General features: G+C 36.9%; 1 protein-coding gene across 3 annotated transcripts in view; it reads left to right on the forward strand.

Annotated features, from left to right (window-relative positions):
- The window catches only part of ARID4A (AT-rich interaction domain 4A), a 58,485-nt gene that overhangs the window by 36,223 nt on the left and 5,925 nt on the right, over positions 1-16,337 (forward strand). For 2 of the 3 annotated variants that reach the window (XM_043472197.1, XM_043472198.1), the window contains exons 17-23: positions 2,291-2,488; positions 6,283-6,367; positions 7,196-7,397; positions 8,899-10,041; positions 10,351-10,455; positions 15,060-15,266; positions 15,883-16,029. In XM_043472197.1, the coding sequence (XP_043328132.1) occupies positions 2,291-2,488; positions 6,283-6,367; positions 7,196-7,397; positions 8,899-10,041; positions 10,351-10,455; positions 15,060-15,266; positions 15,883-16,029 (2,087 nt within the window). The remainder of the gene's footprint in view (positions 1-2,290; positions 2,489-6,282; positions 6,368-7,195; positions 7,398-8,898; positions 10,042-10,350; positions 10,456-15,059; positions 15,267-15,882; positions 16,030-16,337) is intronic. The other variant, XM_043472199.1, reaches the window with a different exon arrangement.

Below are 16,337 nucleotides of genomic sequence, written 5' to 3' on the forward strand. Positions count from 1 at the left end.
AGATGATGTGTATCGCCTTTCGGAATTGGAGAATATACTGGTCGCACCATTTTAATAGCACTTGTGCCCTAAACAGTGGCCTCAAAGAAGGCTGCGCCACCCAGTCAAAAGAAAGGTCCTGCAGTTGACAGCAGGGAAGGGAGCTGGAGAAAAATGGAGGAAGTGGACAAGAGGAAACAGCGACAGCAAAAATTCCATTTTAAAAAAGGTACAATGTGGGAAAGCTAACAAACACATGGGTGCACAGTACTAGCAGATGTTTCTGTGTGTTAGCTTTATCTAAGACAGTTTTCTTTTCCAAGTTATTGTATTAGAATAAGTGGCATGCACCCCGATTCTAGTTTGGAAAATTCATTCTTGCCCCACATCACATTAAATTTCGGCTTTTTAATGTTCATCCTGTTTGCTGTTGAGTGAAAACTGTTTTTTTTTTTCATGCATTATACACGTATGGACTGAACTGACTTAAAAATAACCAGAGATTAGGCAGTCCAGCTAGATCATGGTAATGTCCAACTATGTTTAGTGGCCATTTCTTTGTTGTCAAATGGATTTACTAATTTTTAGGCACTACTAAAAAATGAAGTTGAACTCAGCAACAGCATAACACACTTACTTGTGTAGAAGCTCTCCTCTAGTTATTTTTCAGTGCTAAATTTTCTAGAAATTTGAGTTACTAGGCAAAATTGAGAAAAGTGGCCTGCTGTTTCCAACTAGTGGCTGACACCCATCTGAAAATTAACCGTTGAAAAAATAACTGCAAAAATAGTAATGATTGGTGAGTGGGAGAGGTAATTTTATGATTCAACATAAATAGGTACAGGAGCATTCACAGTCAATGTGAATTAGAATAGTGAATAAAGAAAGTTCTGTAGTGAAATACGATTAGAATCAGGGAAAGTAGGAGGAAATAATTGGAGTTGAGTATAATGATATGAGTGAAGTAATTCAAATATTTGGATGGTAAATTTAATAAGAAAAGGTAGACTATTTAAAAAGTAAGGCCTAACTATAGTTTGAAGATTTGTTAAAAATAAGCATCAAAATGCGTGTGTTTTATAGTATCTATGTCATACACACCATATATATATATGCATATATATACATACACACCATGTGCTTTAAAAAGCCTTTATAATTGATATGTAAATAGAATATTTATTTTAGAGACATAAAGTTTCACAGACTTGAACATGAAGGACAATATTTCCTTTTATTAAATAAAACTGAATGTACAGACAGTCTGTATTCTCATTTAATAGCAGGAATCCTGGAAATAGACTTGTTTTTTTTAATCTATAGAGACTCTGTTTTAAGTAGTTTTTCATGGTGTTTTGAAATTACCTTATCAGAATATAATTGGAAGGTGCCCTTGTAAAGAAAACATTCCCACTGCTAATGGGTTGTCAAAGTTTCTTCATGTTGGGTCCCCCAGTGGTCCCTAAAATAATGCCCTATGTTTATGATAGAACATAGGACCTCCTCTTAAGGTTTTTAAAACTCTGTGACACTAGAATGATCTTTGATGCAAATCTCTCCTGAATTTTTGCTGGGCTAATAAAGAATGTTTGTTTAAAAATATTAAAAATACTTGGACCTCCCTATGTGATTCTCCTTTATATATGATTATCAAAACAAAAACTGATGGGAGATGTGTAAAAACAAATAGGAACCAATGTAAGATATGCAAAACCTTTGTTTTTCTGGTGCTATCCCACAGTGATAACAAGTGATCTAATACCCAGATGTCTATTGTTTCTTTGTGAGGGTGGGGAAACCTTTAAAATATAAACTAGTTTAAAAGAGTTACAAAGGTAGTTAGCCCTTGTTCATTATTTTTCCCACCAAAAAAAGTCTGGGTTAAGCAAAAAGTAGTAGTCAAGTAGACTTAAGACATTTCAGTTGCAGAAAGTTAAAAACTGTCTTTAGGTCATTTTCACATATAAGGTGGCACTTGAATCCTAAAGACTTCTTCAAAGCATGTTGTTCTAATTTTGCTTTATCAAGTGATTTATTTGACTCCACATCACCATTAACTGTGATGACTGACTTGCCTTTAAGAAGTACGGATTTAATTTTGGTACAGTGCACCTTTTCATAATAAATCAGTTCCTTACTAAGTAGTCTATGAAAATCTTCTCCTTCTCCTCCTTCTTCTCCTCCTCCACTGACATGTTATGAAGGTAATAATTAGGTTGTGACTCTTCTACATGTTGGATTCTTTTAGCATATGTTATTTTGTTTTCCATTAAGTTATCAGTAGCATTATCAGTGTTATAACTTACTGCAGGGAAGAAACTGAAAGCAAATGTGACTCTGAAGGGGAGGAAGATGAGGAAGACACAGAACCCTGCCTAACAGGCACCAAAGTGAAAGTAAAATACGGACGAGGGAAAACGCAGAAAATCTATGAAGCCAGTATTAAAAGCACTGAAATTGATGATGGAGAAGTTTTATACTTGGTACATTACTATGGATGGAATGTCAGGTAAGCAAGAAATGTATTTTCTTATCTTGAAATTTGTTTTTGGTTCAGAAAGATCACTTTTAATGTTTTGAAGAACTAAAGCAAATAGTATATATGCACTTACAAAGCACACCTTGTACTTGAATTTTCCAGGACTTCTAACATTCTTGCTATTTTAGTTCCCATGTCAGTACTTCAGCCAGAGATGACCAGGATTACATCTGTACCTGGACAAGCTGGGTTTGCTACTCATTTGCAGTAAGGGAGGACACCTAACTTAGGGAACCACATGGCGTGTCAGTTAGAGGGTGGGTCATGAAAGCTCAGGGTACCAGCTTTGGGAGTAGCAACAGCTCAGGATTCTGTGGAAACATCCTTTAGGGAGCTAGACCCATGGCTCCCAACATTGCAAGTGGTTTTGCTTGTTTACTTGTTTGTTAAATTTGTCAGAAATCAAGCCTGTATCAAGCACTGTAATAGTTCTGAATTGGAAAATTAATAAATAAGAATGTTAGATAAGACTTAGATCTGAGCTTCTGTTAGGTGATTTTGGAAGGGTTTAGGAAATGGGGCTTTGCTTTAGACTGGGTGCTGTCAAGAAGCTGGGGATAATTCTGATTGGTTATCTTAATCTTACCTGTAAGAAGGGAAGACTAGACCAAAGTTAATGCCATCTTTGGACTTTCCCCCAATGGCTCAGTGGGTAAAGAGTCCATCTGCAGTGCAGGAGACACAGGAGATGCAGGTTTGATCCCAGGGCCAGGAATATCCCCTGGAGAAGGAAATGGCAACCCACTCCAGTATTCTTGCCTGGAAAATCATGGACAGAGGAGCCTGGCGGGCTGTAGTCCATGGGGGTTGCAAGACTTGGACACAATTTAGCTACTAAACCACACCCCCCCCCACCACCACAATGCTGTCATTGGTAAAGCAGTAGCGGTCACTCAGGGTATGAAGGATGTTTGGTCATTTTTGTGGCTTGGACAATGTTCCTGTTTTTTGTGTTGAGACACAACTAGGAAGTGGTCTTGTTTTTGTCTTGATCCATCGTGGTCATGGAGCAGACCTGTCTGATGTTGATGTTCTGTGAGATTGTTTATGTGCAACAGGAGAACAGCACGCCCTAGCTGTGAGGGCCAGGACAGCTCTGTGGTAACAGCAAGGCCCAGCTAATAGTACCAGGCCAGTTGCTGGATGTCAGGGACTACTTTTCTCTCTATCCTTTAGGAAGTCTTGTGTGTTCACTGTATCTGCTGGCCCTGTAGTTGCTTGGAGCCCAGATGTTCCAGAATTTCCCTACATACTCAGTTCCCTCATCTCTGAGTTGGGAAATACAGAGAATCTACTGTGCAGGGATTTTGTGAGAAACAGTGCTGATTATCTATATTAGCATGAAAGTTTATATAGTTAATGCCTGGCACTTGGTTAAGTGCTCAGCAAACGTTAGCTGTTTTCTTTAGTGGAGGCCTGCTTGGCTTCTGTCCTCTCACGTCATTTCAAAAAGAGTGTGGATTGAATGAATAGCATATAAAACTTTAAAATTTCTTGCAAATCAAAACCACAGTGAGGTACCATCTCACTCTAGTCAGAATGGCTGCTATCAAACAGTCTACAGACAATAAATGCTGGAGAGGATGTGGAGAAAAGGGAACCTTCTTACACTGTTGGTGGGAATGCAAACTAGTACAGCCACTATGGAGAACAGTGTGGAGATTGCTTAAAAAACTGGAAATAGAACTGCCATATGACCTAGCAATCCTACTGCTGGGCATACGCACTGAGGAAACCAGAATTGAAAGAGACACATGTACCCCAGTGTTCATCACAGAACTGTTTACCATAGCTAGGACATGGAAGCAACCTAGATGTTCATCGGCAGACGAATGGATAAGGAGGTTGTGGTACATATACACAATGAAATATTACTCAGCTATTAAAAAGAACGCATTTGAGTCAGTTCTAATGAGATGGATGAAACTGGAGCCTATTACACAGAGTGAAGTAAGTCAGAAAGAAAAACACCAATACAGTATATTAACACATATATATGGAATTTAGAAAGATGGTAACGACGACCCTATATGTGAGACAGCAAAAGAGACACAGATGTAAAGAACAGTCTTTTGGACTCTGGGAGAAGGTGAGGATGGGATGATTTGAGAGAATAGCATTGAAACATGTATATTACCATATGTGAAATAGATGACCAGTCCAAGTTCAATGCATGAAACAGGATACTCAAAGCCGGGATACTGGGACAACTCAAAGGGATGGGATGGGAGGGGGGTTCGGGATGGGGGGACACATGTACACCCGTGACTGAGTCATGTTGCTATATGGTAAAAACTACCACAATATTGTAAAGTAATTCATCTCCAATTAAAATAATTTTAAAAGTAAAAATTGAAACAAAAAAACTTTAAAATTTCTTTTCTTTTTCCTCAGATCAGCTCCTGTACCCTTCACATTTCTGCCAACACTAAAAACAAACTTTGTTGTCCATCTCTCAGTAGTTTTGTATGTATTGAATTCAGGGATAAAGACCACACTTAACCTTAACAGACCTCCCTGCTTTGCACATGTCGCCCAATGTAGCCTTCTTTTTTCCTCAGAGTCTATTTAGTTCACAACCATCCGCTTTTACTTATCATCAGCGTGTCTGTTCTGTTTTCTAGAATATCCCCCTCCTAGCGTCCTTCTCTTTTTATCTTTTTAATTTTTTACTGTATGACTCTTCTTAACAGTCATTTTATTACATGATCATGTTCATTCTAACTGGTAACCTAGCTGGAATTCACATGGTTAATAGTTTTTCATTGGCCTTCCACCCTGCTAGATAAATTGGGATAATGCATGAGAAGATCATGTTTAAACCGTAGTGTAGAGTCATGGTACTGTGTCAGCTGAACTTGTGCCTGTTGGAACAGTGTCCTTCTTTTGCATGGGTTAATGGTGATTGGGTTACAAAGTGAAGGTGTGGTTTGCATCACCAGGGTGCAGTTCAAAGCAAGGACTGCCTGTAGTTTTTTGTTTGTTTGTTTTTCAGCTCAAATGTTCAGATTTTAGATTTTGGTTCATCTCTACAAATACCTGTAAATATACATTAAGCATATAAATTATAGATAGCTCTATAAATATATACTTATATAATGTAAAAGCTGTTATTTAGTTCTAGGAGGTTTAATTTCTTATTTGCCCCTGATTAGTAACTTGGACTGGCTCTCTTAAAATCTAGAAGTTATGTCAGTATTATGGGAAAGGGGAAAATGAGTTTTCAGAATAAACTTAAAATACCTCTAAAAGAAATTTCAGTTTTAGAGGTGTACAGTTCAGAATAAAATTTTATTAGAAATACTGGAGTCTAGAGAGAGTTCTGGGAGGAAAAGAGTTGAAAAGGACTTGATAAAATAATCTAGAACTCATCATACTACAAGTTTGAATTTATCTCACTTGTTTTGCATTATGTGGTTACTAGAATGAATTCCAGTGCAGAATCAGCTTACTTAATGAAGCTCAGATGAGTGGGAGTTGGGGGGGGGAAGGCAGTTCAAACAGCCTTGAATCTATTTAGTTTGCCCACCCTGCTCTCGCTCTGAAACCTGTTTGCCCTGAGGAATTCTCTGCGGTGCCCTGTTGGTGGCGCCCAGTACAGCACCCGCATACCTACTACCAGCAGATTAGCACCTGTGCCCTTCACACTTCTGTCAACACTAGAACGTAACCCTCTTCGGTCTGTCTTACTGTTGTTTGTACTTGGTGAATACATTTCAAATAAGGTATTCTTGCGAATTTTAAAATATATTCTTTATTTTAAGGTATGATGAATGGGTAAAGGCTGACAGGATAATCTGGCCATTGGACAAAGGTGGACCAAAGAAAAAACAGAAGAAGAAAGCTAAAGTATGTATACAGGTGCTATATCCTTTAAGATAGATAACAGGGATTGTTCATATTGTATTAATACTGTGTTTTTTATAAAACTTGTTTTCTCATATAATCATTTTGAGTCTTTCAAAGTAATTGTGACTTTTCCCCTTACGTCCCAGAAGCTAAAAAGTAAAAACTGTGAACACATTTCCACACTATTTCAGGAAAGGCAAAAACCAGCTTCCCCTAGGGCACAGGCTTCAAATGCAAAGGCTTACAAGGTTCTCTAGAAAAGTGGTAAAGTAAGACTGAGGGTGACAAAGAAGAGGTCATGTCCCTCATCTAGAGAGGATGGAACTAACCACTCTGCTGTGGGATGCAGACTCAGGCTTGCCAGATTTTAGATTTTTTTTTTTCTCTCAAGACACTATATTTTTTAAAAAGTAAAACCTGATTTTTAAATACTGGAAGCTAATACTAAGTTTTAAAGCATACATTGGCTATATGTTGTATCCTCATCCACACCCTCCATTTTCAGCCTTTGCTGTAGAGATGATGACATATCTTTCTTTTCCTCAGGAAATAGTACAAGACAAGGGGAGAGCTGAGTAGTATATACCTCTCTTATGTGCTGACTCTGACCTTCACAATATAATTGCAGTGTTACCATGTTGAAGTTGTAGAACATCATACTCATATAAGTACAAAACATTAGAAAACTATTTAATTTTAATTTTTCCATAACTATAGATTAGGAGTTGATGCAACTAATCTTTTTGAGTTACAGTTTTCCTTGGTGAAGTAGAGTATTTATTTTTCATAAAGATACTATTTCTCATACATTTTATTGTTGTAACCTAGAACAAAGAAGACAGTGAAAAGGATGAAAAGAGGGATGAGGAGAGGCAGAAGTCAAAACGGGGACGACCTCCTTTAAAATCTACTCTTTCGTCTAACATGCCGTATGGTTTGTCTAAGACTGCAAACAGTGACGGAAAATCAGGTACCAGAAGTGCTCGAAGCAATATGCCAGGCAGCTCACCTCTGTCAAATGGAATGGAAGGTGCTCAATTTTGAGGATCATTGATTTTGTTAAAAAAATCAATCATATAAATAATAAAACCAGTTGTGTGAGAGATTCGTAGGAAGTCATCTAGGTTTTTAATACATGATTTAAATTACAAAATTTGATTTGAACAAAATGTTAATTTTGCTGTAACCTATTTATTTAAAATTCAGTGATGTTTTACTTTAATTGGGAATACCTTTTCTTGACAGTATCAGAGGAATATACTATTTTAATAGAGCATGGGTTGACAAGCCAGTATGCCGCCCTGTCCTACAGAGCATGCACTGGTGTCTCCTGTAATCCACTGCTGTTCACCTAGGATCTTTCAATAAATCTGAAACTGTTTTTCAAACTAAAGTGGTAGACACATGTTTTGTGATGAATATAAGTGAACATATTTTATTCTGCTTTTACCTTTTCTCCAACTTTTCTACTTTTGTATATTTTTCTATGTAATTTAAGAAATGTTAAATATAGAAAATGTTCATATAAGAATTTTCCTCCCTTGAAAACTTTTCTGAACCACAGGGTTGCCATGAATCCACCATGTGGAGCTTTTGTGCAAGTTAGAAAAGGCATCTTTACTTCTCTTTACTGCCATCTGCTGGAAGGCTGACATAATACACAAATGCAAGATTTCCACAAAGTTGAAAATGCTCTTAGAGGCATGCACATGTACAGCCTACAAAATTATACATTTTCTTGCTAAACTGCTTCATAAAATTAAAATAAAAAACTACCTTTTTAAAAAACATGAGACAAAATTCTAAAGTCTGTATATGATAAAACCACAAAATAAAACTTACATACCTTTTCACTTAAAAAGTACATTTAAGCTTGCCTTTTTGCACTTTAGAATATGAGCACCATGTGGGCAGAATTTTTGTATTTCACAACTTCTATATCATCTTATAACATTATTTATTATTTAAAAAACTCTCTCTAAAAAAAAAACTCTCTGACTTAAGGAGAATGGTTTCTTTTGCAGAAAGGTAACTGGCCTATACTTTCCTTTCTCTTAATCAGAGGAATATTTACATTTTTGAGAATTCAAGCTTCTCATTTTTATACATCTTTTCAGAATTAAGCAGAATGTCATACTCCTTCCTAAGGACATAAAATGGGCATTTCAGATTTTAATCAGTACCCTCTCAAATCAAACCACTTCATGTGTTAGCTTCATATTTCAGTATTAGTCCTTTGATTTTTCTAAGGGTTGCTGTAGCCTAAATATGATACTAGTAAAAATTGGAAAAGAGCTCTTTTACAGAATTGAGACAGTAATATTTTTCTATGTAATATATTTTCACATGGAATTTTATTTGAGATCTCCTCTCCCCCATTTTTGGCACAAATATATGGTTTATTTTATATGAGAAATTTCCACAAGGAGGTATTCAGAGGTACATGATTAAGAGTTTTGTCTTTGGCAGAATTTTTATTATAAATTACATTGGTAATTAAGTAGAAACTTGTGTAATATTTTCTCTTGCAGACTCCTGTTCATCTGATAGTGAAACAGAAGACCTTTTAGAAAAGAATTTGATGAATGAAGAACTTTCTCCTGATATTAAAGAAGAATTAGAAAAAAATGAAAATTTAAATGATGATAAGCTAGATGAAGAAAATCCAAAGACTGCTCCACATATATTAAAAGAAAATGATAGGACTCAAATGCAGCCTTTAGAAACCTTAAAGTTAGAAGTTGGAGAGAATGAACAAATAGTACAGATTTTAGGAAATAAAGTGGAGCAAGAAGAAGTTAAGAAAGAAGCAGAAAAATCTCCTAAAGGAAAGGGAAGAAGAAGCAAGACAAAAGATCTTTCTTTAGAAATTATAAAAATTTCATCATTTAGCCAGGATGAAGCAGGAACTGAACCTCATACAGATGCTCAGAGTCTAGAATTTTCTTCGTTAGACAGTAAAAACTTTTCTTCTGCTACTGAAGATGAAATTGACCAATGTGCAAAAGAAAAAAAGTTGAAACGAAAGATACTGGGACAGTCATCACCAGAGAAAAGAATAAGAATTGAGAACGGAATGGAAATGACAAATAGCATATCTAGCAATACTCAAGAAAGGACCAGTGATTGCACTGCGTCTGAGGGAATGAAAAACTTAAATTTTGAACAACACTTTGAAATAGAAAATGAAGGAATGCCATCATTAATAGCAGAGCCAAACCAATGCGTTCAAGAGTTGACTAATGAAAAATGTGATGGTCCAGCAGAAGAAACTGTAAATACTCCGCTAAAGGAAGAAGAGGATGCAATGCCTCTGATTGGGCCCGAAACCTTGGTTTGCCATGAAGTAGATTTGGATGATTTGGATGAAAAGGATAAAACCAGCATTGAGGACGTGGTAGTTGAAAGCTCTGAATCTAACTCTCTCGTTTCTATCCCACCTGCCCTACCTCCTGTAGTACAGCATAACTTTTCAGTAGCTTCACCACTTACTCTCAGCCAAGATGAGTCTCGAAGTATAAAAAGTGAGAGTGACATAACTATTGAAGTTGACAGTATTGCTGAAGAATCTCAAGAAGGTCTCTGTGAGAGGGAATCAGCAAATGGATTTGAAGCCAGTGTTTCTTCTGGTACCTGTAGTATAATTGTTCAAGAAAGAGAGAGCAGAGAGAAGGGTAAGGACTTCCTAGGGAGAAAATCAGTCTTTATGTTAAAATTCAAAATTAGTATGCGAAGAGTTTTAGGAGCTTTGATCTGTTAAGTACCCTTCTTCCCTTCCTTCTTCTGTCCCTCCCTCCTTCCTTCCTTCTCTAGTTCTCTTCCTTCCCTCCTGTGTTTCTTCTCTTTTTTCCTTCCTTCCTTCCCCCCTCTCCCTCTTTACCCCACCTTTTAAAACAACATACACATGGGAATTCATGTAGGCAGGTGAATGAACATACTTGCTCTTGATTTTTTTTTTCTAATTCTGTTTCCACTTATTTCAGGTCAGAAAAGGCCAAGTGATGGAACGAGTGGATTATTGGCAAAAAAGCAGAAGCGAACCCCAAAGCGAACAAGTGCTGTAGCCAAAAATGAAAAGAATGGAGCAGGTTGGTGCTTTGCAACACTGGCTTTAGTATGGTGTTAGTACTTTGAGCAGTTTTTTGGCCTGATCATCTGTGTCAGCTTAAAACTAAATTTGGTTTGTTCTGTTCTGAAAAGTAGCAATTTTTCCATTAGTTTTTCATCTGAAAATTTGCTTGTCGATTTTATTTAGAGCTGAGATAGCTGTGGTTATTTTTTATGCTTATTGCATTTCTTATGTAATGCAGTTTAATATTAGAGGAATATGTTTGGAAATCTTGAAAAAAATAACATAAGAATAGAATAAAACAAATAGAATTTGAAAAACATAAGAATGTTTTTCAAATACATATGAAAAATGTATGTACAATAAAGAATAAAATTAAGGTATGGGATATAGTAGGAAAAAACATGGTTGATTTTGACAAATCACAATTTTACATTCCAAAACATGCCTTCATACAAGTCTGAAATGGAAATACTAGATTACAGTAGATACATATTCCAAGGAAGGAGCATATAATTTAAGACAGGGCATTTCAAAAAAAATCCTTTGAACCATATTTCAAGTACTCAGTAACCAGATATGGCTAATGGCTGAACAAGACAGGTATAGAGTATAGAATAAGAGTGATAGGAGATGGGCTAGAAAGATAGCAGGAATTACAAAGGGAAAATGAGCCAGATTTACAGTGGATGCATGGACAGACATTACCTTAGTCAAAATGACCACCACCAGTAATGGGATCAAGTGAAATCATGTACCACCTGACAGGATGCACCATGAAGAATGTAGTGCACATCTGTAATATTGCTGTCAAAGATATATAACCTGACTGTAATCATGAGGCCCCATCAACAAATTCAAACTGAAGGATACTCTGTAGAATAATTGGCCTATAATTTAAAAAACTGTCAAGGTCAGGAAAGTCAAAGAGGAACCATTCCGGATTGAAGGAGATTTATGTGACAACTAAATGAGGTATATAATTCTCACCTGGATACTATTGGTATAAAGAACATTATTAGGTCAAGCTAGAGATACTTGTGTGGAGTCTGAGGATTAGATGACAGTAATATACCTGTTTGTTTAGGAGTGTGGTGGATTTAAAAACACATCCATAAATGTGTTGATCTGCTTTTCTTCAAGAGGCAAAGCCCAGTTCCTTCCTCTTGAGTATGGGCTGTATTGAGTCACTTTCTTTTAACTAGTAAAATAGAGTGGACGTGATGGAGTATGACTTGAAGGTCATAAAAGGCACAACAGATTCCTCTCCGCTTTCCTCTGGATCAGTTGCTCTGGGGAAAGTTAGCTGCCATGTTGGGAAGATAGTCAGGCAGTGCATGCAGAGGCCCACGTGGTGAGGACCCAAGCATATCCTTCCTACAGCCAGCAAGAACTGGGGCATCCTGATGCTCAGAACAGCCATGTGAGTGAGCCATCCTGGAGCATATCATTCCTCTCCAGTCAGGTCTTCAGAGACCAGAGCCTGGGCTAAAAGCTTGGCTGCAACCCCACAAGATTCCTGGAGCCAGGCCACAGAGCCAAGATGCTCCCAGATTCCCACCCTCAGAAACCATGTGAGATACTAAACATTTGCAGTTTTAAACTGCTAAGTTTTGGCTAATTTGTAGGTAACTAAAACAAGGAGAATGTTCTCATTTGTAAAACATAAACACTATAAGGTACTCAAATATAGCAGGGCAAGTTATCCTCAAATGGCAGAAGAACATTTTTTAGTAACCGTTGTTCATCTTTTTTGTAAGTTTGAAAATTGTCTCAAAGTAAAAAGTTAAAAAAGGAAAAACGAAAGGAAATGATCATTTTTTCTTTTTGGAAAGAATCTTTGGCTTAACTGAGGCAGTGAAAGAAGGGATGAATGAAGAGAATTAGGACATAAAATCACTGTGTGTGTGTGCTAAGTCGCTTCAGTTGTGTCCAACTCTTTGTGACCCCATGGACTGTAGCCTGCCAAGTTCCTCTGTCCACGGGATTCTCCAGGCAAGAATACTGGAGTGGGTTGCATTTCCTCCTCAGGGGATCTTCCCAACACAGGGATCGAACCTGTGTCTCTTATGTCTGTTGCATTGGTAGGCAGGTTCTTTACCGCTAGTGCCACCTGGGAAACCAAGAATACGGGAGTGTGTAGCCATTTCTTTCTCCAGGGGATCTTCCTCACGCAAGATCGAACCCGGGTCTCCATTACGGGCAGATTCTTTACCATTTAAGCCACCAGGGAAGCCCATAAAATCACTAGGACTCAGTTATTAGTAGTATGATATGAGGAACTGATTAACTAACATGGCATACAGGAGTAGCAGCAGATTGTTGGAAGAGTAATTTAGGGAATGTTGTATTAGAGGTACCAAATATTAGGGAAATAAGGCTCTGGAGCTTCGAAAAGATAGTTGTTGAAGGATTACAAGATGATAAAGCTGCTATGTGAGAATTGTAAAATGAGAAGAAAAAGGACCAGGGGTGGAATTATGTGGCATATCCCTTTAAATGGGCCAGGAAGAGGAGAACAGAAGCAGATTGGAGATAAATGAAAATCAGTAAACAGTTGTTGGTTTGAATAGGAAAGATGGTTCAAATGCAAAAGAATATTCATGTGGGATTAAAATGTATTCATTGAAGTTGGTGAATAGTGTTAGGGGCCCTAATAAGAGCATGGGAAGGAGATGGATTAGAAGGTATGGAAATCAGGATAACAAAGAATTTCTCCTTCGTGAAATTTGACCCTAAAGAGAAGGAAAGAGGTACCAGCCAAACGGGGCTGTTTTCCTCTCCGTCACTCCTCCTCTCTCTAAGGGGTGGGGAAGCCTTAAGCATGTTTGTAGACTCTGAAAAAAGAAGAAAAGATAAAATGACATTGGGGTATTTCAGAGGAGCTGAGAATAAATGGTTTCGAGAGTATAGCTGAAGATATTAGAGTAGTTTGCCCAGAATTGACAGTCTCCTCTTTTTGAGACTGAAAAAGTGCCAAAGGACAGAAAGAGTAGGGGAGAGGCTGGGAAATTCTGGTGTGTAACCCACAACTTTGCCTTTTTAGTAGAAGGCAAAGTTGGATTTTGAGAGTAAATATGGTGGAAGTAGGGTGTAGACTTTGAAATAAAGCAGAAAAGTTGAGAGAAAACTCTATAATTTGTAATTAAATGAAAACCAGAAGCATCTCTCTCAGTGCAGATTTGGTGAGGAGGGATGCAGACTTGCAACCAAATACCTGTTCACATTTTATTATACACATGTTAACAGCTGGGTGTTTATTTTCTGCTTCTTCATATGTATAGTTTGGGTTGGTCCCCTTTTGGGTTGTTTTTATGTTTTGTTTTAAACATATATAGGGCAATACTGTGCTTATTGTTTTTTTTTAACTTTATCACTTCATAATCTATTTTGGATATTTGGTCATTTTTGTTCTAAAAAGAGATGGGAATACCAGACTACCTTACCTGCCTCCTGAGAAACCTGTATGCAGGTCAAGAAGCAACAGTTAGAACTGGACATGGAACAACAGACTGGTTCCAAATTGGTAAAGGATTACGTCAAGGCTGTATACTGTCACCCTGCTTATGTAACTTATATGCAGAGTACATCATGCGAAATGCTGGGCTGGATGAAGCACAAGCTGGAATCAAGGTTGCCGGGAGAAATACCAACAACCTCAGATATGCAGATAATACCACTCTAATGGCAGAAAGCAAAGAGGAACTAAAGAGCCTCTTGATGAAGGTGAAAGAGGAAAGTGAAAAAGCTGGTTTAAAACTCACTATTCATAAAACTAAGATCCTGCCATCAGGTCCTATCATTTCATGGCAAGTAGATGGGGAAAATGTAGAAACAGTGGCAAATTTTATTTTCCTGGGCTCTAAAATACTGCAGATGGTGACTGCAGCTATGAAATTAAAAGATACTTGCTCCTTGGGAGAAAAGCTATGACCAACCTAGAAAGCATATTAAAAAGCAGAGACATCATTTTGCTGATAAAGGTCCATATAGTCAAAGCTATGGTTTTTCCAGTAGTCATGCACGAATGTGAGAGTTGAACCATAAAGAAGTCAGAGTGTGGAAGAATTGATGCTTTTGAACTGTGGTGTGGAGAAGACTGTTGATAGGCCCCTGGACAGCAAGGAGATAAAACCAGTCAGTCCTAAAGGAAATCAACCCTGAATATTCATTGAAAAGACTGCTGCTGAAGCTCCAATACTTTAGCCACCTGATGTGAAGAGCTGACTCATTGGAAAAGACCCTGATGCTGGGGAAGATTGAAGGCAAAAAGAGAAGGGGGTGACAGAGGATGAGATGGTTGGATGGTATCACCGACTCAATGGGCATGAATTTGAACAAGCTCCAGGAGATGGTGATGGACAGGAAAGCCTGGCATGCTGCAGTTCCTGGGGTTGCAAATAGTCAGACATGACTTAGCAACTGAACAACAATAACAACATATAATTCTTAGCCATTTCCTTTTTGGTGGGTATTTAGGTTACTTCCATCTTTTTATTGTTATAAAACTTAGCACTTTTGTGCATTTGTTTCTTTAGGATACCAAAAAATATAATTGCTGGGTCTGCTGCATTTAAAAAATTTTTATCATTTATAATCTGAGTTAACTTTTTCTTCTTATAGGACAAAGCAGTGATAGTGAAGATCTTCCTGTCCTAGACAATTCAAGTAAATGTACCCCAGTAAAACATCTTAGTGTATCTAAGCCACAGAAGCTTGCACGATCCCCTGCAAGGATATCCCCTCACATCAAAGATGGAGAAAAAGATAAACAGAAAGAAAAACATCCGAATTCATCCCCTCGGACATATAAGTGGAGCTTTCAACTCAGTAAGATGCTTATAGAAAACTTGAATGTATATCACAAAGTGGTATATATTTTTAAATGTCAAAACAAGGAATAATAATTAGCAAATTCATTTATTTAGGTATCCTAAATATTGCCTTATCAATAATCACTACTTATTATCATAAATGAAAGAATATGGGTCTTACATATTAACTTAATAAATACTGACTAGAGAAAGCTCTCCAGTTATGAATTGAGACATGTATGATTTATACAGATTGATGAAATTTAAACATCCTTTGTTGTATTGACAGTTGGAAATAACTAAAACATCAGTACAAAGACACTATATGGTTGAACAGCTACAGTTAATAGATAAGAGATGCTGTATGTTGGATGTTCTGTTGCACTTCTCTGATCATTTCAGTGACATATCATTAAGTAATATATGTTTAGTTAAAATTTGGGATGTATATAGGAATCTTATTCATGAATTTAATGTCTTCTCTTTTTATAGAACCTTATTTAGTGTACTATTAGGTTTTAATAAACTAAAGCTTTTGTTGATTTATGAGACAGAGTTTTGAAAGAACTGCCATCTTTTTTTTCTTACAGAATAATTTTTAAATCCAAAGTAACTATTTTTTTGCCTTTTAGATGAATTAGATAATATGAACAGTACAGAGAGAATCTCTTTTCTCCAAGAAAAACTACAGGAAATCAGAAAATATTACATGTCTTTGAAGTCTGAAGTTGCAACCATAGACAGGAGGAGAAAAAGATTAAAAAAGAAAGACAGAGAAGGTAATTTGATTATAATTTTTCTTCCCTCTACTTTTCAAATATATACTGTATCACTTTAGAAGATTTAAGTTTGTCACTTTTTGAATATAGTATATAAATTATTTTTAGATTCCTAGGTTTTGTCTTTGTTGCTATTGTTGAGTCAACAACTGAATTAGTCAGAATGAGACTTTACTTTTGTTTTTTTAATGTTTTTTAAAAAATTATTTATTTTTATTTTTTGGCTGTGCTGGGTCTTCTTTGCTCTGTGTGTGCTTTCTCTAATTCCCATGAGCGGGGACTACTCTTCATTGCGATGTGCAGGCTGT

Source organism: Cervus canadensis, chromosome 6 (genome assembly GCF_019320065.1).
Source record: "Cervus canadensis isolate Bull #8, Minnesota chromosome 6, ASM1932006v1, whole genome shotgun sequence".
In the NCBI taxonomy this organism is placed as follows: Eukaryota; Metazoa; Chordata; class Mammalia; order Artiodactyla; family Cervidae; genus Cervus; species Cervus canadensis.